The following is a 26477-nucleotide window of genomic DNA, read 5'->3' as shown; positions in this document are numbered from 1 at the left end:
GGAGTGCCAAAAAGCCTCCCTGATCACCGAGAGCGTGCTGCCCAAGGTAGGATGGGCCACCAGATTCTTCGGCAAAGAAGTAGCGATCCAGGGCCAGCTCCTAGCCGTATTACTGGAGTCCTCCATCTCCATCGCTACCCAGTGCTTTGCTTCCGCATGGCAGTGCCAATCCACCAACCTGGTGAGGTGGGCCGCCCTGTAGTAAGCCTTCACGTCCGGCAGGCCAACCCCCCCCCTGCCCTTAGCCAGGTGGAGAAGTTGGAGTTTAATGCGGGGCTTGCGGAAAGACCAGACAAACTCCCGAAACATGGAGTCAATGCGCTTAAAGAACACCGGAGGGAGGCGGATAGGAAGCGCCTGCAGCAGGTACAAGACTATCGGTAGGATTGTCATCTTGAGGGCACTGCAACGGCCGAACCACGTCAACGTGAGGGAGTGCCAGCAAAGTAAATCCGCCTTTAGGCGAAGAAGCAGTGGGGCAAAATTAGTGGAGTAAAGGTCTGCGGGGTCAGGGGTGATATAGACTCCCAGGTATCGAATGGAACCAGATGCCCACCTTAGCGGGAAGGTTGAGCGTAGTCGCTGAACAATGTCCCTCCCTACTGTTACGTTGAGTATTGAGGATTTAGATAGGTTAATTTGAAAGAGAGAGAGGTCCCCGTATTCCTGCAGCGAGCGGAGCAAGTTCGGGAGGGAGGTAAGCGGCTCCGTCAGGAAAAAGATCAGGTCGTCTGCAAAAGCGGCCACCTTGTGGATACCCGATGATTTCTGGAACCCGTATATTCCCGCATCCGCCCTTATTTTGCACAGAAGAGGCTCCAGTGTGAATAAAAATCAGGGAGGAAAGCGGACAACCCTGCCGTGTGCCATTTGGGTCAGCTTGAACTTTGATCAATTCAACTATTGTCCCAGCAATACTAACGGAATTTGGATTTATTTCATTTATTGGACACTTCCTTTAATTTCGCTGATTTTGGCATGTTCACATCACTGTGGGACTACACATTGCATGCCATTATTGAGCTTATGATCTACCAAAACCCCCAGATCCTTCTCCACTACGGATCCTCTAGTTGTACTCCCCCCAGTATGTATGACACATGCATATTCTTAGCCCCCAAGTGCATAACTTTACATTTATCAACAATAAACCTCATCTGCCAATTAGTCGCCCAATTAGACAGAGCATTGAGGTTGGCTTGTAAATTGGAGACATCCTGTAAGAACGTTATTCCACTGCATAGCTTGGTGTCATCTGCAAAGACAGAAATTTTACTTTTGATCCCAGACCCAATATCATTTATAAAGATATTTAAAAGTAAGGGTCCCAGCACTGAACCTTGGGGTACACCACTGATAACCTTAGACCGTTCAGAGCAAGAATGATTCACAGCTACTCTCTGAATTATGTATTTTAGCCAGTTTTCTATCCATTTACAAACAACAAATATTTCCAATCCTGTAGACTTTACCTTACACATAAGCCGTGTGTGTGGAACTGTATTGAACGCTTTTGCAAAATCCAAGTATATCACGTCCACCGCCGCCTCTCTGTCCAAGGTTTTACTAGCCTCTTCATAAAAGGAAATCAGGTTTGTCTGACAACTTCTGTCTTTCATGAATCCATGCTGTCTGCTGCTTAAATAGTTTTTTTCCCAGCAAGACCTTATCTATGTGGTCTTTTATTAATCTCTCCAGTATTCTCCCAACTATAGAAGGTAAACCAACAGGTCTATAGTTACTTGGTAAAGACTTTGTTCCCTTTTTAAATATAGGCACCACATCCCCCCCTCCATTAGTGCAGACTCCCCAGAACAAACCATCCCCCTCCATTAGTGCAGATCCCCCGACCCAAAACAAACCACCCCCCTACATTAGCACAGACCAACCCAGAACGAACCACCCCCTTCCATTAGTACAGACCCACCCAGTACAAAACCAACATGCCTCCATTAGTACAGACCCCCCCCCAGAACAAACCCCCCTCCATTAGTACAGACCCCCACAGAACAAGCCATCTCCCTCCATTAGTACAAACTCCCCCTCCATTAGTACAGACCCCCCCCCCCGGAACAAACCACCCTCCTCCATTAGTACAGACCTCCATAGAAAAAACAACCCCCTCCATTAGAACAGACCCCCAGAACAAACCAACCCCCCCCCCCCATTAGTACAGACCCCACTGCCCAGAACAAACCACCCCCCTCCATTAGTACAGACCCCCGAAGAACAAACCACCGCCCAGAGGAAACTCTAGGCAAAACTTAGACATGAGGCCCCATCGCGCCCATAATGGGAAAAATAATTCAAGCGATAAAAAAAAAATAACGCAATTTTTACGAGGCATCAGAGACCTTCCTGCCCCTCCCCCCAGCCCAGTCCGCCCCTACCTCCTGGCGGGTTCAGCAGCAGCCAGCAGCTCCACCTTTCATCTGCAGCAGACATCGCTCTATACGAAAGACGGTAATCCTTTACCAGCCTCTGTCCCCAAGCTGGCTCACCCTGCCAGCTTGGGGACACTCCCTCCCATTCCATCACATACAGTAGGCAAATTAGGCGGCCGTGAGGCCCCTGAAAGCGCGAGGCCTTAGGCGACCGCTTTCTTTGCCCAATTAGAGAACCGCCACTGCCCCCTCCATTAGTACAGACCCCCCCCCCGAACAAACCACCCCCTCCATATGATAGAGCTGTGACCTGCAGCAAAAACAACCTCATCATGCAAGCCCCCCCCCTCACAACATTTCACCTCGAGCGGCAGAGGACATCCCCCCCAATCTCAAGCCGACAGTGTGCAGCTGTGCCGCCCGGGTGGAGAGCAGATTGAGACAGGCTTGAGCAGCAGTAAGGTGTGTCCTGGCTGAAGGAAAAAAAATGGCAAAAGGAAGCAGGCTTTAATTACAGTCAGGATGGTGCGGACAACACGGCCCCCCGCCCCGCGACGCCACTGCCCCAAACCCTCCCTTTAATAACTTAAACCCGGTCTTTCCAGCAACGGAGACGAGCACACCAGCTGCTGTCTTGTGTCTATAAATGCAGCAGCAGGACACGGGAGCATACCCGCACGAGTGACCCCAGGGAAAGCGCTTCTCTGTCAGGGCACTCGAGAAGAGGAGCAGCCAGGAGCACCACAGAAGAGGAAAGTATGATTTTTTTTTTTTTTAAATGACACAAAAAAAAAGAAGACTTTACAACCCCTTTAACCACTTCACCCCCAGAAGATTTGGCTGCGTAATGACCGAGCTATTTTTTGCGATACGGCACTGCGTCGCTTTAACTGACAATTGCGTGGTCGTGCGATGTTGCACCCAAACAAAATTGATGTCCTTTTTTCCCTATAAATAGAGCTTTCTTTTGGCAAAGCCAAAAGGCACTGAGCCAGTGCCAGGCGAAACAGCGATGAAAGCAAATTGTGGATGGCTGCGGGGGACGTCATGCCTTTCCCCACCGGTGGGGAAAAGCGTGACGTCACCCGCAGCCATCCACAATTTGCTTTCATCGCTGTTTCGCCTGGAAGATTTGGTATCATCTGCTGATCTGATTGCCTGGTTCCTATTGGAGCATTGCCTATGATTACACCCTCATGGGAAAGCGTGTTTGACCCTATCTAACGGAGGGTCCACTCTGTGAGGTGAGCGGCCAGTTCAGCTATTGGTGGAGGTGTCACACTATACCCACGCTCATCACCTGCATGATATTTATATACGGTCACTTATAAGATCACGTGGATGACCTTTTATGGACTTGTTATTAGCGCTGCACTACCTTTTGTATATTTGTCATAAGAATTTTTTGATTTGGACTCCTAGTGTCCAGCTGCTTGATATTTTGTGTATATTGCGCTGATTTGTTTTTCTGTTTACAAAAGTTATAGCGTCTGCAAACTATGAGAAAGATTTATGGCGCTTTTTTTTTTTTTCTTACTAGTAATGGCGGTGATCTGCGATTGACAGGTCAGACACTTTTGACACATTTTTGGGACCATTGACATTTACAGAGCGATTAGTGCTATAAATATGCACCGATTACTATGTAAATATCGCTGGCAGCGAAGGGGTTAACACTAGGGGGCAATCAAGGGGTTAACCGTGTTCCCTATTGTGTGTTCTAACTCAGGGGTCTCCAAACATTCTAAAACAAAGGGCCGGTTTATTGTCCTTCAGACTCTTGGAGGGCCGGACTTTGGCCAGCGGGAGTAGAAATTTTCCTGGCATCATTGTTAGTAAACATCTGGTATTAGGGGGAGGAATAGTGCCCCATTATGGCTGGTATCATAGGGAGGAATAGTGCTCTATTAGTTGCGTCAGTGGGAGAAATGGTGCTTCATCATCGGTGTCAGATGGCAGAATAATGTCTCATATTAGTGGGAGGGATAGTGCCCCAAGGGCCGGATAAAGGCAAGCAAAGGGCCGCATCCGGCCCTCGAGCATCAGTTTGGAGACCACAGTTCTAACTGTAGGGGGATGGGACCAACTAGGAGAGATGACAGATCGTGGTTTCTACTTTGTGTGTTTCTACAATCTGTCTTCTCTCCTCTGACAGCAAGGGGCTTAGCGGTCAGAGGAGGCTTAGCTGAGCTGAAAGGGGTTATGCCTGGGCAAGGAATCTTTTTCATCCATTCAGCTGAAAGATACAAGTAGCTATGTGTATTAAAGCAGTATTAAACCCAAAACCAAAAATTTAAAATATTATCAATCATTAAATGTGGGGGGGGGGGGGGGGGGAGAGAGGTTTTACATAAATAAATAAAATCGAATCATTGTAAGCATCCCCCAGAAAAAGTGTTTTTTTTTCAGCCGGATCACAGGATGAAAAAATAGAAGAAAGCCTGAAAAATAACATGAATGCAGTTTTCACATCCAAGAAATGGCAAGATGCTAAACAAATGTTTGCTTTTGGGTTTAAAATTGCTTTAAGTCCCCTGCTTTTTTGTGTTGTCTTTTGATCTTTTGCTTTGTAATGTCTGTACAGTATAAATGACGACATCTACAATAAGTGCCAGTTCACACTTCAAGTTGCTTCAAGGACAGGCAATTTTTCCAGTGGCCAATCGAACAATAAACAGCTCTGTGGGAGGGAGGGGTTTGCCTGAGAAAACTATTTCTCTTCATGTAAAGTTGCTTCAGTTAAGACAGTGATCCGACTTTGGAGGCAACTTCCATTGAAATCTTTGAGTATAAGTTACCTACAAGTTGCCTAAAAGTCGCCTTGAAGTAGTACAGGAACCTTTTCTGAAGTCGGAGCGACTTCAGTAGTATACATTAAAGTGGTTCTCCACCCTAAAGTGAAGTCCCGCTGATCGGAACCCTCCCCCCCTCCGGTGTCACATTTGACACCTTTCAGGGGGGAGGGGGGTGCAGATACCTGTCTAAAGACAGGTATTTGCACCCACTTCCGGCCCGGCATTCACGGGCAATAGACAGGCATTGCGTCACATCCTGTCGCCCCCCGTTGTGTGCTGGGAACACTCGGCTCCCAGCACACAGCGGGAGCCAATCGGCGGGCACGGCGCGACTCGCGCATGCGCCATAGGGAACCGGGCAGTGAAGCCGCAGCGCTTCACTGCCTGGTTCCCTCAGCGTCGATGGAGGGGGGAGCAGCAGGGTGACGAGCGATCGCTCGTCATCTACTGCGGACGGCGCTGGACTCCAGGACAGGTAAGTGTTCTATTATTAAAAGTCAGCAGCTGCAGTATTTGTAGCTGCTGGCTTTTAATATTTTTTTTTGGCGGAACATCCGCTTTAAGACGGCTCTCATTCACTTCAATTGAATTTCTCATGTCGCGCGACCATGTAGTGTAAACCCTAAAGATCATATTTATAAATTTGTAAAAATAAACATTTCACCAAGCATCCACTGGGGGTAAATCAATCACTATACGGTAATTAAAATCCTCATCACCCGGCGATTCACAACCCATCTGGCCATGAGACCATCCACTCCACTTCAGCGGTAAATATCTCATCATGCTAGACCCCAAATGGGACTTATGATGATGGTTTTCCTATATCTGAAATTATGTAATGTGTTTTATAGAGCCAATTACCCCTGATGATGACCGCTACAGAGGTCGAAAAGCATCGGGGATTCCACCACGTTCAGCAATCTGATGTGCAACAATGTGCACAGTATTGTGTAAACTTGAATATAAGCTACATTGTGGATTATGTATTTTACCTATTGGCCAGCCTTCTAAATGTTGTAACTTCATTCATTGTGATACCTGTACAATTATAATAAATGTACCCCTTTTTGCTATGCATTTGCTAATTTTTCAACTACATTACACTGCTGTCCAAAGCCCCACTGGGGAACCTTCCCATTCTTTTTCTTACACCAGGAATATTTACCAGCAGTTGTGTTTGGTGAATGTCAGAATAACTGCTTTAGAAACAAGCCCCCAAATATAACAATAAAACAGTAAGATATTGGTTGATCGCAAACAGCATCATGCTTTTCTGTTCTTCAAAATTTTGCAAACAATTATATCCACCTCAAATTGCACACTATACTCTGAGCATAAGATATGTTCTGTCTTTAGAGCATATAAAAAAAAAAAAAAAAAAAAAAAAAAAAAAAAGTGTGGTTATTGTATAATAGCAAATGACATACTGTTATCTGTTCCATAAGCATGGCATTTGTTGCCTCTGTTTCATGCAGTAAACCACTCAGATGATCCACACTCTTTGATGCTGTATTGAGCTTCTCGTTTAGTTCTTCCCTGGAAATTTCAGGCTGCCATTGGGGGGTCTCTACAGCTAAAAACAAAAAGTAGTAAAACAAAATATTTGCATTCAAATCTTGTTACAAATAAAAATGAAACCTCGTATCTGAAAGATCTATAAGGTTTTCTTTTTTTCAGATAACAGCACTTCCTTTAGTTATCAGACACACTAAGGAAATTTAAAAAACCCAGCAAAAAGAAAGGAAAGATTTTCCAGGAGTCGACGAGTCGCCTGATAGTTTTCCCTCATCCCACTCTGCTTATTTCTTTCTTAGCCTAGGTTCACATTGATGCGATACAGGAACCAGCGCAATTACAGTGCTAGTTCCTGCATCACCCTTCTCCCCCAAGCAGTTCACACTGTCTTCTGCAAATCGCTAAGGGTGTAATTACATTGTTAATGACACCCCCAGATCGGTTCACAGATTGCAGTGTGAAGAAGTTAGGATGGCGGTATGTAATGCATTTGTGCATTAATACAAATTCTTAATATGGTACAATGCTTTTTTTATAAAGCAATGATCTACAAAAGACTTTAACCAAATAGACAATTTATTATGTACCTCTGTATTTTTCAAGCTGATTTAACCACTTAAATAACGGACATTTTTACACCCTTCCTGTCCAGGCCAATTTTCAGATTTCAGAGCGGTCACATTTTGAATGACAATTACTCAGTCATGCAACACTGTATCCAAATTTTATTTTATTTTAAGACAGATAGAGCTTTCTTTTGGTGGAATTTTCTCATTTTTGAGAAAAAATAAATAAAAAATTAGGCCAAAATGTATTAGGCTACAATTCATTGGTTAAAAAAAAAAAAAAACACACCACATTAGTGTATATTACAGTGGGGCAAAAAAGTATTTAGTCAGCCACCAATTGTGCAAGTTCTCAGACTTAAAAATATGAGAGAGGCCTGTTATTGTCATTATAGGTATACCTCAACTATGAGAGACAAAATGTGGAAACAAATCTAGACAATCACATTGTCCGATTTGGAAAGAATTTATTTGCAAATTATGGTGGGAAATAAGTATTTGGTCACCTACAAACAAGCAAGATTTCTGGCTCTCACAGACCTGTATCTTCTTCTTCAAGAGGCTCCTCTGTCCTCCACTCATTACCTGTATTAATGGCACTTGTTTGAACTTGTTATCAGTATAAAAGACACCTGTCAACAACCTCAAACAGTCACACTCCAAACACCACTATGGTGAAGACCAAAGAGCTGTCGAGGGACACCAGAAACAAAATTGTAGACCTGCACCAGGCTGGGAAGACTGAATATGCAATAGCCAAGCAGCTTGGTGTGAAGAAATCAACTGTGAGAGCAATTATTAGGAAATGGAAGACATACAAGACCACTGATAATCTCCCTCGATTTGGTGCTCCACGCAAGATCTCACCCCCTGGGGTCAAAATGATCACAAGAACGGTGAGAAAAAATCCCAGAACCACACGGGGGGGACCTAGTGAATGACCTGCAGAGAGCTGGGACCAACGTAACAAAGGCTACCATCAGTAACACACTGGCACTGCAGGATCTGAGTCCCTGGCGGCGTAGAGGTGTCCCCCTGCTTAAAGCTGTTGTAAACCCGCATCAAAATGTTTATTTATTTTTTCTCCTGTAAGGCAAAAGTCATAATGAGCCAATATGCACCGCATATTAGCTCATTATGAAATACTTACCTCGGAACGAGGTGTGTAGCACTTACCTGGTCCACGCGCAGGTTTAGGAGATATTCTCCTTACCTACAGGTAAGCCTTGTTATAGGCTTGCCTGTAGGTAAAAGTTAAAAAAGTGGGATTACAACCACTTTAAGCCAGTACATGTCCGGGCCCATCTGAGGTTTGCTAGAGAGCATTTGGATGATCCAGAAGAGGATTGGGAGAATGTCATATGTTCAGATGAAACCAAAGTAGAACTGTTTGGTAGAAACACAACTCATCGTGTTTGGAGGGGAGAGAATGCCGAGTTGCAACCAAAGAACACCATACCTACTGTGAAGCATGGGGGGTGGCAACATCATGCTTTGGGGCTGTTTCTCTGCAAAGGGAACAGGACGACTGATCTGTGTACATGAAAGAATGAATGGGGCCATGTATCGTGAGATTTTGAGTGCAAACCTCCTCCCATCAGCAAGGGCATTGAAGATGAAACGTGGCTGGGTCTTTCAGTATGACAATGATCACAAACACACCGCCCGGGCAATGAAGGAGTGGCTTCGTAAGAAGCATTTCAAGGTCCTGAAGTGGCTTAGCCAGTCTCCAGATCTCAACCCCCCATAGAAAACTTTTGGAGGGAGTTGAAAGTCCGTGTTGCTCAGCGACAGCCCCAAAACATCACTGTTCTAGAGGAGATCTGCATGGAGGAATGGGCCAACATACCAGCAACAGTGTGTGACAACCTTGTGAAGACTTACAGAAAACGTTTGACCTTTGTCATTGCCAACAAAGGATATATAACAAAGTATTGAGATGAACTTTTGATATTGACCAAATACTTATTTTCCACCATAATATGCAAATAAATTCTTTCCAAATCAGACAACGTGATTGTCTAGATTTGTTTCCACATTTTGTCTCTCATAGTTGAGGTATACCTATGATGACAATTACAGGCCTCTCTCATCTTTTTAAGTGGGAGAACTTGCACAATTGGTGGCTAAATACTTTTTTGCCCCACCGTATTCAGTCTGTGTAAATGTTTTAGAGTCTACAAACTATGGTATATAGTACTACAGTCATATTAGGCGCCTTTCACATTGAGGCGTTTTTCATGCGGTACAGCGCTAAAAATAGCGCTGCTATACCGCATGAAAAAACCTGCCCTGTAGTGTTCAATGTGAAAGCCCGAAGGCTTTCACATTGAAGCGGTACGCTAGCAGGAGCGCTCCAAAAGTCCTGCTAGCCGTATCTTTACCGCGGTATAGGAGCGGTGTGTTCACCGCTCCTATACCGCGCCTTCCCATTGAAATCAATGGGAAAGTACGGTAATACCGCGGTATTAACCCTTTTTCGTCCGCTAGCGGGGGTTAAAACCTCACCGCTAGCACCCGAATATCGCGGTAAATACGACGGTATAGGGGCGTTACAAATAGCACGGCTATACCGTCACCGCGGCTCCACGCCTCAATGTGAAAGAGGTCTAAGAGCAGCCAGCCATTGTGCATGATCATCACCACAGCGGTACGTCACCATAGTGACACTGCATTTGATCTGGCAACAGTATTTATATATATATATATATATATATATATATATATATAAACACATACACACGGTTCAAGAGTAACTCCCTATTTTAAACTATTTATACATTTTTCATATGAAGTTACTTTTTTCTCTCAATTCTTTAATGTATGTTCCTTATCTATGACAGGACTACAGATAGGATTGTGGGTCCTTTTATCTTTTGCGAAACCATGAATGTCTAAAAAGGTATCTCTCTATGCTGCAAGATTAAATCTGGTCAGTTGTCAATACCTGGGAGAATATTGAAGACTTGATTTTTATGCAAAATAGTGCTCCTCCACATTTTGCCATTACTGTTCGTGAATGGCTGAATGAACATTTTCCTGGGAGATGGTTGGGTTGACGTGGTCTGCATGAGTGGCCGGCCAGAAGTTCTGATTTAACACCCTGCGACTTTTTTCTTTGGGGTTGGCTGAAGGAACAAGTTTACTCTACAAAACCAAAGACTTTAGAAGAACTTGAAGGGCCACTACAAGACGTTATTTCTGCCATCCCACAAGAGTTCGTGCGAAGCGGCTTCAGAAGCTGCAGGCGAATGCTGGTGCACATATCGAATCTTAAATAAAACTCCATGTTATGTGTTTTCTTCTCATGTTCATTTTTTGTAAAAATAATGAATAGAAAATAAAATACGATTTTTAAAATAAGGAGTTACTTTTCAATCTGCGTGTGTGAGATTATATATATATATATATTTTATATACAGTCACCAGTGCAATGCAATGTCACCATAGTGTCAATCAACTACTCTGGGGGGTGATCAGGGATTTTTTATTTTACTCTCACATTGCATAATACAGTGATCATAACTAACAGCCAAATCGGTAACACTCTTCAAAAGCTTCGTTCATGAAACCTTGCTAACTACTGTGAAGCTCTGATTGATCACAGCTATCACATGTTACAGGGCTGCTGGGATTGGCCCTGTTATCTTGTAATTGTAGTGACCAATCACAGAGATCAAATAGTAGTAAGCAAGGCATCATAAATATCCACAGTGATTGGTCACAGCAATCACGATACCAGGGCTGCTCAAGCACGTCCTTCCATAACAGAGCACCCACCGGGCCGTTTATGTAAATACATTGGACTTGTGGGAAGTAGTTACTCATGTGCTACAAGTGTAAAAAACACCAATGCTGAAAAATTCTTTATATTCGCTTATTAAAAAAACTGGAGTGTTTACCTGTTTTTAAATCAGATGAACCAAGTAGCTGCTCCAGACTAGCTATGTGAGTGTTGGCAGAGGACACAGAATCGGTGTCTGTGGTTTCCATTCCTTCACCTTCTTCTCTAGCAACAGAGTACAAATCCAACACAAGGTCATTTGGTCTTCTTTCTCTTAAGCTTTTCACAGGCTGCTGTGAACCTGTAGGATCTGCATGTAAATAGAAAGGGATAGTGAGGGAGAGAAAGTGCATGTGTGTTTGATATTTCCAAACTCTGTCACTATCATTAGCTTCCCCAAGCATGCACTTAATTGTAGATGTCATATCAGCAAAATAAATATATAAAAAAGTTAATTAAGGAAATAATACCTATTCAAATAATCAGATTCAATCATGTATGGCCACTCTAGTATTACAGCATAAATACATATGTAAGAAAAAGCTCATATATTCTGAGACAGTTCTTTTATATTTTTAGGCTCCATGCACACTAGCATTTTTTAAACTCCTAAAAGCCAATAGTGTTATCCTATGTGTCCATGCACACTATTTTATGCTAGAAGCATTTTTCAAGCTTTAGCATATAGATGCAGAAGAGAGATTTTGCAAGAGTTTTCCTGGCAGAGAAAAAAAAGCCCAAAACGCTCCTAAAACACCTATTTTGAGCGTTTTTTCCTTCATGTACTTTAACGACTTAAAGCGGAGCTCCGCTGAAAAAAAAAATATTAAAATATTAAAATATTAAAAGCCAGCAGCTACAAATACTGCAGCTGCTGACTTTTAATATTAGTCGCGCTACGCCTGCCGATTGGCTCCCGCTGTGTACTGGGAGCCGAGTGTGTGGCCGGAAGTGGGTGCAAATACCTGTCTTTAGACAGGTATCTGTACCCCCCTCACCCCTGAAAGGTGTCAAATCTGACACCGGAGGGGGGAGGGTTCCGATCAGCGGGAGTTCCACTTTAGGGTAGAGCTCCGCTTTAAAGGACCTTGCCTGTTTTTCAGACTCAGTGTTTACAAGATTAAAACAGTTTTGTTTGCTAGAAAATGACTTAGAAAAAAATATATATAATGTTTGGGGTTCTAACACCCTAGAGAATAAAATGGCGGTCATTGCAATACTTTTTGTAACACCATATTTGTGCAGCAGTCTTACAAGCGCACTTTTTTTTTATAAAAAAAAGACAACATTAAAGTTAACCCAATTTATTTTTACATTGTGAAAGATAATCACACGCCGAGTAAAATGATACCCAACATGTCAAGTTTCAAAATTGCACCCGCCCGTGGAATGGCATTAAACTTTTACCCTTAAAAATCTCCATAGGCAACGTTTAAAAAATTCTATATATCTATATTCTATCTTTTGAGTTACAGAGGAAGTCCAGGGCTAGAATTGTTGCTCTCGCTCTAACGATCGCGGCGATAACCTCACTTGTGCGGTTTGAACACCGTTTTCATATGCGGGTGCTACTCACGTATGCGTTCGCTTCTGCTCGCAAACTTGACGGGGCGCTTAAATTTTTTTTATTTTAATTAATTTTATAAATTTTTACACTGTTTAAAAAACAAAAATGGGTCACTTTTATTCCTATTACAAGGAATTTACCATCCCTTGCAATAGAAAAAAGCATGACCGGTCTTCTTAAATATGAGATCTGGGGCCAAAAAGACTTCAGATCTCATATTTAGATTAAAACGCAATAAAAAAATAAATAAAAAATTGTCATGTGAAAAAATGACAACAGGAAAATGTGCCTTTAAGAAGCATGGGCGGAAGTGACATTTTGATATTACTTCCGCCCTGCTATGCTATGGAGACAGGTGGGGGCCATCTTGCCATCACTCGCATCCACGACTAGCAGGAGACAGGACCCGATCGCCTCCGGTAAGCGGCAGAGGGGGGGGGCCTCTCCCGCCACCGATAACGGTGATCTCGCGGCTAATCCGCCGCGCAGACCACCATTATCATTTAAAGGACCGGCTGCTGCCATTACCGAGATATCCCTCTTCAAAAATAGGACGCAAATAGTCGTGCGCGGGTCCTTAAGTGGTTAACAGCGAACGCAAATCTGCTAAAATGCTACTATACAAGTCGGCACAAAAACTGTATTAGCATTTTTAATCCAGTGGTTCTTTTTCGCTTATAAAAAACGCTAGTGTGCATGGAGCCTTAATTTGAAGTATTTTACAATGTAAATAAAAGCAATATTGTCTAGATTTCAAAATGCAGTGATGTTTTATTCTCATGCACTTCCATAATGCCTTAACGTTTTCTTTGCTACTTGAATGTTCAAGGATGGGCGTTATATTTTTTTCTTGTATGACAGCAGAGCAAACAAACTAATACAGTAGGATATTCTGCAAACACTTTTTAGACGTCGCTAATATTTGCATGCACAGACAGATGTTGTTCTCATTTGTCTCCCACACAATGCACCAGCTGAGTACATAGAGTGCCTTGCAGAAGTATTCACCTCTACCCTCTTGGTGTTTTCAAGTTTTGTTTAGTTAAAACCTAGAAACAAAATGGATTTTTTGGGGCTTTGCACCATATGATTTCCACATAGCCTTTGACTATGAAGGTGGAAAATGGGATTTTTGGTTTACCTGTAAAATACTTTTCTTGAAGTACATCACAGGGCACAGTGCATCTTCCTATCCATTACAATAGAGTTATGCTGCCACCTTCAGGTAATTAAAACAAAAAAAAAAACCCTGCCAGTTTCTCAAGGCTTCTGTTTTTGTAGCAAGCCATAAACCACAATTTAGAGGGGCAGGATCTTTGTCTCCTATGATTTACTCCAAGAAAAGATTTTACATGCAAAACAAAAACCTTAACTTTCTTTATTATACATCATGGGACACGGAGTATCATCATAACCATTACGATAGGGAAGTCCCAAAACACTACGTATGAGAAGAGGGCAACAAGCCAACTGGCCCCAAACAACTAAACCAGAGGTTAGAACTGTGTGCAGCCTGCAAAACAGTCAGTTGTTCCAACATTTACATGGTAAAAACAAAACAAAAAACAACTTTGTAAAAAGTATTAACTGAAGACCAAGTAGCTACTTTATATAACTTTAGCTACTGAAGCCTGATGACGAATAGCCCAGGAGGCACTTGAGAAATTGTAGATCTGTAAGCTGGGTGACCATTCCTTGGGCCTTCGAGAAGCACAGAGGGAACAGCAGAAGTTGACTTCAGGTAACACCTGATAGCACAAACCACATCCAAAGTGTAAAGAGCCAACGGTATTAGCTAGAAGGGAGGAAAAGCATAACACAAATCGAAGTCCCGTGGATGAGCCAGTGCATCCAAGCCTCTTGCCTGATCCCTTCTGTCAAGAGAAAAGTAAGTCGGGAGCTTTGCATTTGAGTGGGTCGCAAACAGGCCAACCCGACTGCCCCACCAGTTAACCATCTGGAAAACTTCAGAATTTAGACTTCACTCCGATTTGGAAATTGTCTTTCTGCTCAGGAAGTCGGCCATCCAATTCAGACTGCCCTTCAGGTGTATTGCCGACAGGGACCCCAGATTTTTTTCTGCCCAGATGAAGATCTCCACAGCCAAAAACAAGAGAACCCCGCTTCTGGCACCCCCCAGCTTTGCCACGTAGGCGACTGCCGTGGCATTGTCACACAGGATCTGAGCATGTTGGCCCCTGATCTCTTCCTGAAACCAAAGGAGCCCCATCCAAATTGTTTTCAGTTCTCTCCAATTGGATGATCTTTTGCGTCTGAGCTTGTCCAGATTCCTTGGGCAAAATGATCATTCAGATGATGTCCCGCCACCCCCAGGAGTTTGCATCTGTCGTTAGCCTTTTTGATATAGGGAATACCCAAAGTATGCCCTCACTTAGGTTTAACCTGTTCCTCCACCCCCATAATTTTCTCCTCACTTGCACAGGGCTCTTCGTGCTTCCAATTTTGGAGAATTACTTGCTGCAGATCTCTTGAGTGGAGGCGGGCCCACTGAACGGCCGAAATGGAGGATGTTAGGAGATCCAATGTTGGCATCGCTGACCATGCGTTTACTGGTGAGCTTGTCTGGATCTGCTTTATCGCCCCCAGGATCTTGTCCTTTTTCTCTTCTGGCAAGAAGACCTTTTGTTGGATAGAGTCGATGCTGTACTTGGGAAGGGATTAGGTTTGATTTCTCTTTGTTCGGGATCCAACATAGGTTTTGCAAGAGGCATTTTGTTCTGTTCAGATTTGCCAACAGCTGATATTCTGAGCTGGCGAATAGAAGCAGATCATCCAGATATGGAACGATCATGATTCCCTGGATCCTCAGAGGTGCCAAGGCTTCCGCCATGACCTTGGTGAAGATCATGGGAGCGGAGGACAAACCGAAGGGATATCCTGCCCTCTGAGCTGACTGCCAGACGCAAAAACCTTTGGGACGCTACAGCTATTGGGATGTGAAGGTAAGCGTCTGTGAAATCAATGCTGGCCTTAAAACACCCCCCTGTAAGCGGTTTCCTTACGGAGAAGATTGTATCCACGTATTGTATCCACGTATGACTAAAAAAAATACGCCTGAAAATATTTTATGCAGGGAATGTGGACTGCAGACAAAAACATAGTCTTGTGCTGGAGTGTAAAAACATTGGGGTGTCTAATGACTATGTCATTTTACGCCAAGATATTCTTCTGTAGAGGCCTGGAATAAAACTAAGCAAAGGGGACTGCCTCAAAAGGGAGGCTACCATCTTTACCAGAACCATCGTACAAAGACAAATCAAGGTATTTGTCAATAACTTGAGTCCACTTGAGTCCTCAGAGTAAGACCTTTGTCAAGAGGGATGATTACTCTTGCCTGAATGGTTTCCAGTTAGGCCTAAATATTCAAATCTTTGTGTTGGGATTAAAGCCAATTTAGAACACATCCGTAACTCTCCAGTGTGTGCACTGTGAGAGACCCCTTATTCTCTAAACAGTGAAGTGGGTTGCGTCCTCAGAAGTAAAATCATACAGGTACCCTATGACAGGGATACTCTGAGTATGCTGGACCCTCAGAGAGGGAGTCAGGACCTTGGTGAACACTCAGCTGTGGCTAAGAAAAAAAAACTGCGCTAAAGGTGCAGAAAAAATGCATACTGGTAAGCTAGTATCTAATAAATCTCAAAGAGAAGGAGTTCAAATGTATCATCACATGTAGTGGTCATGTGGATACATACAGGTATTAAGTGCGTCACGTCCTAAATAAATTCAACAGTGAAATGACCAAATGGGCAAGTCATGGACTTTTTAGGCACTATACTCTGGTAAGGATATAGTCAAAATCGAGGTAACGTTTTTATAAAAATACATTTATTACAAAAAATCATTATACATATAAAAGCTCAGTTCAATAAGAACTGTAAAGAAACAAACTTGGCAGCGTTTGTAATAGCCCTACAGGAAATGGTATACAATAATATAATATTGAAAATTATTAAAGAGACACTTCCGGAGGTATAACCTCCCACCGTTTACATAGTAGATACATCCTGGAAGGAATTGAGGAGCCGTAGACTTGATGTCTGTGTGATGTTAAATACAAAGCTGTGGCCTGATATGTTTCGCGCCTAGTTTAGCGCTTCTTCATAAAGCCTATATTTAAGTTTGCTACAATGACAAGGAGAGTATATAAGTAAAATACAAAACAACATTAATTAATTATTCACATTTGTATCAGCAAAATTGTATGTGTAGGCAGACAACGTAAACACATAAGTGAACAGGGAACGGCCAAGGGGGGACCCCGAGAAACACCAAGATGGAGGACGGGCCGAAGCACATGGCGGCTACAAATTGCCCTATGGGATGCACAGTGGGGACAAGGGGACAAGCAGCTTTTCTTCACACTTACCACACCCTTTGATTCAAATATGTAATCAACTTATCATCACCATTGACACATATCCTTATTATCCAGGTCTGCCTCAAAGACTTGGTCTTGGTCCACGTGTGAGATACTTATCCACTGTTTGCCTGGGACCCCCTCTCTGGGGCTAAGGGACGCTGTGCTACTAGGTAGGAGACATGATGTGACAAAAATTCCCCTATTTACGCATCTTACGACTCTTCGGGGTGTTTCCCACATAAACCCCCGATATAGATAAACATCGATGTGTTGTTGTTTTTAATGTCTTATATATGTTGTATGTTATATTTTAGACCGTCTCCTGACGAAGCGAAAGCGAAACTAGTCGAGACTAGAGACTGTTGGTCTCATGATTGCAATTTTCTCACCGATACCCCACCCCTCTTGTTAAGAAATGGGATTGCACAACCGGTGACCAGACTGTGGTCAAGTTTGTATTTTTGTAATATGTTTTAATGTGATGTAGTTTTTATTTTTGTTCATGATGTTTATATGTAAATAAACTTTTCTTAAACTTATCTAATGTGAATCACCAAGGTTTTTGAACCTATACACAACAGTACCGGTATAGTTCTCCCCGCCCATAATTTTCATTTGGAGTTTTGGGGTTTGTGGGGAATCCCTGAGACCCCTCTATCTATATTAAAATAGGACGATGGTACATCCCCTACGAAATTTTATGGTTTCAATGATAAAAGGTTTAATCATATTCTGTTCACTTATGTGTTTACGTTGTCTGCCTACACATACAATTTTGCTGATACAAATGTGAATAATTAATGTTGTTTTGCATTTTACTTATATACTCTCCTTGTCATTGTAGCAAACTTAAATAGAGGCTTTATGAACAAGCGCTAAACTAGGCGCGAAACATGTCAAGCCACAGCTTTGTATTTAACATCACACAGACATCAAGTCTACGGCTCCTCAATTCCTTCCAGGATGTATCTACTATGTAAACGGTGGGAGGTTATACCTCCGGAAGTGTCTCTTTAATAATTTTCAATATTATTATATTATTGTATACCATTTCCTGTAGGTCTTGTAGGGCTATTACAAACACTGCTAAGTTTGTTTCTTTACAGTTCTTATTGAACTAAGCTTTTATATGTATAATGATTTTTTGTAATAAATGTATGCCCATTTGGTCATTTCACTTTTGAGTATCTAATAAATGGTGCACTATAATATATTAATACGTTACATAACTGATGTGCTACTCATTAAAAAAGATAAAAAACGAATAGCAAAAGAAAAATGAAAATATATAATCTAAAATCATAGTCCAGTGCAATATGTGCTCTTCACATAAGTCGACCATAGACTGATTACAAATTGGCCAGTTTAGCAGGACTTCAGTGAAAGCAGTCTTTTTTTCTTGAGATCACTGCTGGTGGGAAGCAGCTAGGAATTTACTATGATTCCTATATGCATGTTACGGGATATCACACCTACCAATTTAATGCATGCTTTGTCTGTATTTGCATCTAAGAAGCAATCTTAATTTTATGTGGTGTTCATGAAAGATTATAATACAAGATTACAGGATGATGTTCCAAACAGCAAAGTTTTAGCAACTGGTAAAAGTTTCACGACTTACTTGTGACAGTAACTTCACTCTTAACTTGGAAGAGCTGAGCTTCTACTTTGGACAGCTGCTGCTGCAGAGTTTCTACAGTCTTCCTGTGATCATCTTGTAAACGCCTCACTTGGTCCCTAAAGTTGTTGCGTTGTGCTTCATTTTGAGCACCGAGCTGACTCACTACCTGCGTGTGCTCAGTCTTCAGCACCATGTTTTCTGACTGCACTGTACACAACCTGCAGGATAAAACAAAATATGATAGAAAAACACAAATTCGGTATACAATAAACCCATTAATAGTATTCTCAATAAAAAGGTTGTTAAATCCTAAAATCTTTTTTAAGGTTCCACAGTTGTCAAAACTGCAACAGATCACTTGATAGGTCTCCAAAAGTGTATTTTCAAGAGAGTTACCTACATACTCAAATCCATCCCAGCGACAGGATCCTCTTCTCAATGGTGGCCAAGGCACTTCTCTTAAAAAGTCACCGCTGGAGTATCAAGAAGGGACCCAACCACAGAACAACTTTGGGCATCACTGGAAGTTGAATTTTATTAAAAACAAACAAAAAAAGGCTTTAAAATCTAGTTGGTCTACTGTGCTGCTGGAAGATCTTTTTCTATGTCGACTGGATAGAATAATGCAGGCCGTACATCAAACCTCCATCTACACCAACGAGGTGGACAATGGAATCCTCCACGCTGTGCTATTTTATTCTGACAGTGGGGACTCCTCTGCTGCCAGAATACACTGATCAGCGCGGCAGGCGGTGAACAAAGGAACGTTTTCCCACACTCCCGTTCAACAGAAGTCAATCGTTAAATCAACTTCTGTTAAGTTGGAGCAGCTATAGATGAAATTTCGATCCATCTATGGTCAGCTTTATAGCAGAGCCTATAAAGACATATTAACTGCATTCCTCTAATAAAGAAATGTTGGTATATGGTGAAGTTTAAAGATACTGTTTAGAAATACTGTTATCAATAACATTTCCTTGAACGGGGCTGACCCATTTGGTATTCTTGGTTATCCTTAGATCACCGATAGGAAAAAGGACAATGATATGGGTAAATTGTGGCCTCATCACACTGGATCAAACACTTGTGATCATTTGGAAAGTTCCAAATGAAACAGCAACTGCTACTGAAGATCTGAACACAAATGTTTGGTGTAGAGCTATGACTGTGCCAGTTAATAGAGCTCCACTAAGGCATATTCCACAAGGAAGTCCCCTATTACCTTTGTCTCCTTTACATAGTGCAGCCTATGGTCTGATTCCCTGCACATAGACCAGTAGAATATAAAAGTCTGATCTCCACTGCTTATACAACTCCTCCGGTCTCTTCCACCTAGCTTAAGACAACACAGAGAACTGAGCGATCAAAAACCGCTGGTCACACAGTTCTTGATCTACAGTGAGCAAAAAATAGTGACTTGCTGTCACCAGCTTTCTGCTCTGCCCCTCCAGCGCCTATACTGGCTAAGTGATGTCAACCGACCGTGGACTTAAGCCTGCTATCAACTGAATACGGGTGAAAAGAGTGCAGAACTAAGTGCACTCCTGTGACCCACAGGAGAAGGGTCACAAGAGCTTTGGCCCCATTTCTCCTTTAACATTAGCCATCCAATCCACATTGCCTTTACCAGTCCTTTCCTCCCCACCTCAACCTTTCACTCTACCACCACGCTCCGATCCTGTAAATTCCGTTCCAGTTCACAAACACCTTTTTTTTCTTTTCAACTCCCTGATCTTATCTGCGTTCTGCATTAGTCAAGTGTTTTTTCCTCCACACCGCTCTACGGGAATCTTTTCAGTTTGTTAATTTGTCATCATCTACTACTCCTTCTCCGTTGTCATTCTTCTTTCTCTGAGGCTCCTTCTCTCCTTATTTGCGGACATCGGCCTAGAGACCTAGGTTGCTGCCAGCTCCTTTTTTTATTTATTTATTCCTAACTGGCCCCTTGACTGTATACCAATATCATCCACAGCCTTTAACATGCTCCATTAGACGTATCCTATTGCATCTCATTGCCATTTTAATTACAGCCACTACTCGAGGTTAGTGCCCTCAATAGAGATTTTTTTAAATATATGTATTTTGTAAAATGTTTGTATTTTTTATTAAATTCATTACAATTGTGTTGGCTGAAAAATTCCTAAATATCATAGACTTAATTAATTTACAGTGATTGTCAAATTTATATAAATTTTTTTTTTTTTTTATGTGACTATTGACCTACCCAGATTGTCTAATTAATTACTGTTGGACTGAAATGGGTATCTTCTAAATATTATATAGATTAGGACTGTCAAATCTATGTAAACATTGAGTGACCATTTTATAATAAAAAGTATTATCTATGTTGGAAGAAGCATGTAGATCAGAACATCAGTCATCAGATATCCAAGGAATTGAGAATGCCAATCAGCAGTGTTCAAACTCCAATCAAGAAGTGGAAAAATAGGGATTCTGTTGAAACCAAACCACGGTCAGGTAGATCAACTACAATTTCAGCCATAACTGCCAAGAAAATTGTTTGGAATGCAAATAAAAACCCACAAATAACTTAAGGTGAAATACAGGACTCTCTGAAAATACGTGATGAAAGATTTGAAGAAAGATGGGCTGCATGGTCGACTGCTACCTTGCACAGCCGGGAGGAGACCTTTTCCGAGAGACCTGGCGTCTTTGGAATCATTTTGTGTACACTGACGCCTATTTTCAAGAGATGACACAACCGAAATGACCTCTTGGATTTCACTTCACTCGTTGGGCGAGAGGCCCTCTCTGCATTCCCTCTTTATCTACCCTCTTTTTCCCCCCTTTCCTACCCGCTTTAGGGATACTCAATCCCATAACCTCTTCCCCTTCTGGCTGCCTTTCATCCTCCATCTTCCTGACTCAGTAATGGGTTCTGTTCTATCATGATGTACATGCTTGTCTACATTTAGCCCTTTACGTTATTCCGTTGCTCGGAAAAACAGGCCCTAGGAAAGCATTATTTCCTGTTATGTTTTCCGTTATGTTAAAAAATGATCCAACCTAAGTTACCCCACTCTTTTTTTTCTGTAGCATTCAATATATAGGTTTTGGGTCTGTCATACAATTGTTTGTTGGGCTCCCCAGTGCAATGCACTAACCACTATCCATACGTCTGTAATAGCTTAACATGACCATCCATAATGTGATACACTGGGCATGATGTTCCATTTTTCTGCTGATGTGACGCTATCTGTGTTTTTTTTTTTAAACTGTGATATTTGATGCGATTGCATACTTTGACTGTGGACTGTAACTTTCATTGGTAATAAAAGGAATTGCAAAAAATTGTTGGCAAGATGAATGTCGTACGTTATAAAAAAAAAAAAAGGAGGAACATTTGCATTCATCAGCCAGGAAGCTTCGAATGGGACTTACTTGGACATTTCAACATGACAAAGATCCAAAACACAAGGCCAAGTCAACCTGTCATTAGCTACAGCAGAATAAATTGAAGGTTCTAGTGTGGCCATCTTAGTCTCCTGACCTCAATATATTTGAGCCACTCTGGGGAAATCTCAAACCGTGCAGTTCATGCAAGACAGCCTAAGAATTTACAGGAACTGGAGGCTTTTTGCCAAGAGGAACGGGCAGCTTTACCATCTGAGACGATAAAGAGCCTTATCTACAAATACCACAAAAGACTTCAAGCTGTCAATGATGTTAAAGGGGACAATAGACGTTATTAAGAACTGGGGTATGTAAACTTTTGATCAGGGTCATTTGGGTAGTTTCTGTTGCCATTATGATTTAAAAAGAGTAAACACAGTTGATTGGCTGAAGCCATTTATTATCAAACACTAAACCATGAGTGAAAGAAAAGTTTGAGTCTTCGTTCATATTCTCTGAAAAATGGCCACAAAATCTAATTCTGCCAGGGTATGTAAACTTATGAGCACAACTGTATATACTTAATGAACCCAGAGGTAGCTGGCAAGTTGTTGTTGGCAAATGTGCTGTTCCAGCGACAACTGTAAAACATTTTGGTTTCACTTTCCCTTTTTTTTGCATCCAGGTGAAAGCAACAGTAGTCCAACATTTCTGTTGGTACAAATTTCCTTTACATACTCCGTTGTACATACTCCAACATTACTCTTTTAGTTTTGGTTAAATTGGGGAGGGGGTTAGAAACTCTGCCTGCATATCTGTAGGGAAGATTTCAAATCACTTTCTGCCCTAGTGGCAGTTTTCATCAGGTAAAACAACAAAAAGGTGAAACCAAAAAGGTTTACAGTTGTCACCAGAACAGGACATGAGAGATTTCCCCTTACCTTTGGTTCCATTGGCAACTCCCAAAAGTAAGATTCCTCTTAACTTTCTTATTTTCTTTTTGGTCTACAGATGATTGGTTTTATTTTACAGGGGTATGTTGATGAAACAATACCCTAGAGAATGAGCTGGACAGAACCTTTACAGTTATCAAAATTAAAGTAATGTAAAATTACCAGGTCAGGAAGGTGAGCCTTAAAAATAACCACACGTGGTGGCAGGAAAGAAAATTGCATAATCTATGGCTTGCCATAGTTTAATGTACACATTTTTTTTATTTATAAGAGATCATAAAATTACTCACTTTTCTCTAAGTTCAGCTTCTTTGGTCACTGTCTCTTGCAGCATTTTATTATGCCTCTCCACTAACATGTCATGTTCAGACTGTAAAGCCTGCAACTCCGCTGTATTCATCTGAAGACTGTGCTGAGCATCCTGTAATTTATTTTTTACTTGATCCAACATTGTTTGCAGGTGCTCCCTAAAGCCAAAAACAAAAACATGAACTTACTTTATAAAATATATATTTTATATATAATATATATATATATATATATATATATATATATATATTTTTTTTTTTTTTTTGCATGATCTTACTTTTTGTTACATTTCTTTATTTTGCTAGATTTGGCCCGAGTCTCTTCATGCTAATAACTGCATACTCAAAAAGCAGTTCTTCTCAATCATTTTTAGCCCAGAAGGTAATTTTCAAAGGACCTTTGCAAAAAAACATTTCATTGGCGGTCACTGGGAAATATTGGTGACTAGTTGGAAGAATGTCCTCTTACATTGGGGTCACCCTGTAACTATGCAGACACTACCAAATGGAAGGTCAACCAGCCACAGCTCAAAGAACCCTAAGCAATCTCTGGAGGAACATTGGTTGACAATAGCTGCTTTAAAGCATAAATAAATTGCAATTAATTTATATTTCAGTTACCTTTCCTGCCTGAAGACCTCATGTTCTGCTTGAGATGCAGACTTATTTTTCTGTTGCTTCAACACATTATGAACACGAACTTTGTAGCTTTCAAATTCAGCAGTTACTGTAGCTTGCTCTGCCTGCGTCATAAAAGAAGAGACATGTTACAGTATAGTTCACATCACACTATTATATTTAAATGTTCTTTTTTTTTTAGTGGCTGTACTGAAGAATTTATTAGAAACTTATACTGCCATTGTTGTTTAATGCTCATTTAAAAGAGAAGTAGGGCCAAAGCTCTAAAGTCCATGGTCGCCTGACATCACTCAGCCGGGCCAGACTTTAATGTCGGGATCCACATAGATGCTTGACTGGCAGCTGGTTCAGCCTCTTTGCATGCTGCCGAAAGCCTAAGCCAGCTGCTCCCTCCCCATCCACAGCCCAACCCACCAGTGAGTGCTGGAGTGGGAGAGCAGAGAGCTGGTGACCGACAGTTACTAGCCCTCTGCTCAATGAAGACCGAGAACTGAGTGATTAGCGGTTTTTGATCGCTCAGTTCTCAGTCCACCTATTTGAGCATGATTGATTTATTTATTTATTTAATTCCACACTTCATTCTTAACACAGTATTACAAACACATAATCTGCTTAATTGCTGAGGGGAAAAGACTCACCTTTGCGTCATTAAGAAATCAGGCATATTTAAAGTGGGTGTGAACCTCATGAAAAAAAAAAACACACAGCATATGCTTCTATAGTGTGTACTTGCCTCAGTCAACTAGTCCGACTTCTCTCTGCTTTGTCATTCGTCTGCTATGCAAATGACTCACTTCTAAGTTAGCTCTACAACAGACAATCCTGGGCAACACCCCCCCAGAAAACACCAGGTGATTGACAGCCTCAGCTGTGCATGTTTTCCTATGGTGTGTGTGTGTGTGTGGGGGGGTGTACCCTCCACTCAGGGTTTAGGTTACACAGCTCTCTCTTTTTTAGTCTGCGCAGTGTGCGACATCAGATTCCCACCCCCTACTTCTGGAGCTGAGAAAAATCCTTTGATCTGTGTTTTAGGAGGAAAGATGGCTGCAGGTAAACAGATACAACTTATGTATAAGGATTTTTTCATCTCTGTGTTTAAGTAGCACATTGAGAATTATATTTTTTATTCTGGAAATCCTCCTGAAAAATAGCAATGCACTGTATGTATGTGCCTGTGCATTCCTGTATCTACAGCCTCGTATATATCTGCAATGTGACATTTGAAGTGCTGCTGCTTCTGATTGCAAGTCTCAGAAGATTTGGAGTGTGCTTTAGCAAGGTTGACATGAAAAAGCAAGGCCTTACCCTCTACCATAATGACTGCCTACAGAGAAAGACGCAGTGCAGGACAATACATGGTAGATCAGTAATGGGAAATTGGCTGCAGGGAGACCAGACCACTGGTAATATGGAGGCTGGTCCTTTATAGTTCATATAGTGTTCCATATAACATAGCAAATTTTAACTTTTTTTAAATTCAGGTCAACTTTATTACAAAGGAGCAACCGCTATGACTACAGGGCTTGATCGCCCCCTTAGTGTTAACCCCTTTCCTGCCAGTGACATTTACACAGTAAATCAGTAAATTTTTATAGCACTGATCGATGTTTAAATGTCAATCTGTCGGCCGTAAAGTAGCAGTCCCGCTATTAAAAAAAAAAAAAAAAAACGCAGACTGCCACCATTACTAGTAAAAAATAATATTAATTATCATCATAATAAAAATGGCATAGAATCGATCCCCTATCTTGTAGAAGCTATACATTTTGCGTAAATCAATATACGCTTTTTGCGAAAAAATAAATGACCAAAAATATGTAGAAGAATATATAATCGGCCTAAACTGATGAAGACATTTTTATTTATTTTTTCTGGATATTCATTATAGCAAAAAGTAAAAAAAAAAATTCAAAATTGTTTATAGCGCAAAAAATAAACCTTGCAGAGGTGATCAAATAACCACAAAAAGAAATCTCTATTTGTGAGAAAAATGCTGTTTGGGTACAGCGTTGCGCGACTGCACAATTGTCAGTTAAAGCGGCACAGTGCCGTATTGCAAACAATGGCCCGGTCATTAAGGGGGAAAATCTTCCGGTCTGCAAGTGGTTAATGACAACCTCATTTCAGCTCGCATATTGCAACAGCGAAGTGACAGTTTGGACATGAATCAGATCGCATGGGTGTGAACATCTATGCGATCCGATTTTGGTGTGGAACAAAAAAAAAAAAAAAAAAGAGTCAGAGTTTGGTCCGATAAAATCTGCGCGCCCGATTGCAATTGCAACTAGAATTAGCACCTGGCGCCCAGGGAAGGAAGCTTAGGCCTGCAGAAGGCAGCAAAGCCGCGGCCTCAATTACCGGCCGGTGCGGCAGGGGAGCACAGAGACACAGGATACAACATCCTGTGTCTCCATGAGACCCCACCTCGCGCTTGCATCGGGCCGCGCCGGCTGGGAATTGAGGCCGCAGCCATGTGGCATTCTGCAGGCCTAGGCTTCCTTCTGTGATCTGGCGCCTTCTTGTGGTGGCCGCTGGCATGACAAGTAAACCAGCAATTCTAATGGAGCTTTCCCAGTGTTTTCACTGCCATCTCCTTCCCTCTAA

The 26477-nt window shown here is 41.9% G+C and overlaps 1 protein-coding gene across 3 annotated transcripts in view; it reads right to left on the bottom strand.

Annotated features, from left to right (window-relative positions):
• The window catches only part of GCC2 (GRIP and coiled-coil domain containing 2), a 110232-nt gene that overhangs the window by 13833 nt on the left and 69922 nt on the right, over positions 1-26477 (bottom strand). For all 3 annotated transcript variants that reach the window (XR_005746953.1, XR_005746952.1, XM_040336462.1), the window contains exons 17-21: positions 23856-23977; positions 23217-23393; positions 18620-18837; positions 11166-11357; positions 6610-6755 (exon numbers count right to left, since the gene is read on the bottom strand). Coding sequence is in view for 1 of the 3 variants with exons in the window: in XM_040336462.1 (XP_040192396.1) it covers positions 6610-6755; positions 11166-11357; positions 18620-18837; positions 23217-23393; positions 23856-23977 (855 nt within the window). In the remaining 2 variants the exon portion in view is untranslated. The remainder of the gene's footprint in view (positions 1-6609; positions 6756-11165; positions 11358-18619; positions 18838-23216; positions 23394-23855; positions 23978-26477) is intronic.

Source organism: Rana temporaria, chromosome 2 (assembly GCF_905171775.1).
Source record: "Rana temporaria chromosome 2, aRanTem1.1, whole genome shotgun sequence".
In the NCBI taxonomy this organism is placed as follows: domain Eukaryota; kingdom Metazoa; phylum Chordata; class Amphibia; order Anura; family Ranidae; genus Rana; species Rana temporaria.
This window is presented reverse-complemented; position numbering and strand designations above follow the sequence as displayed.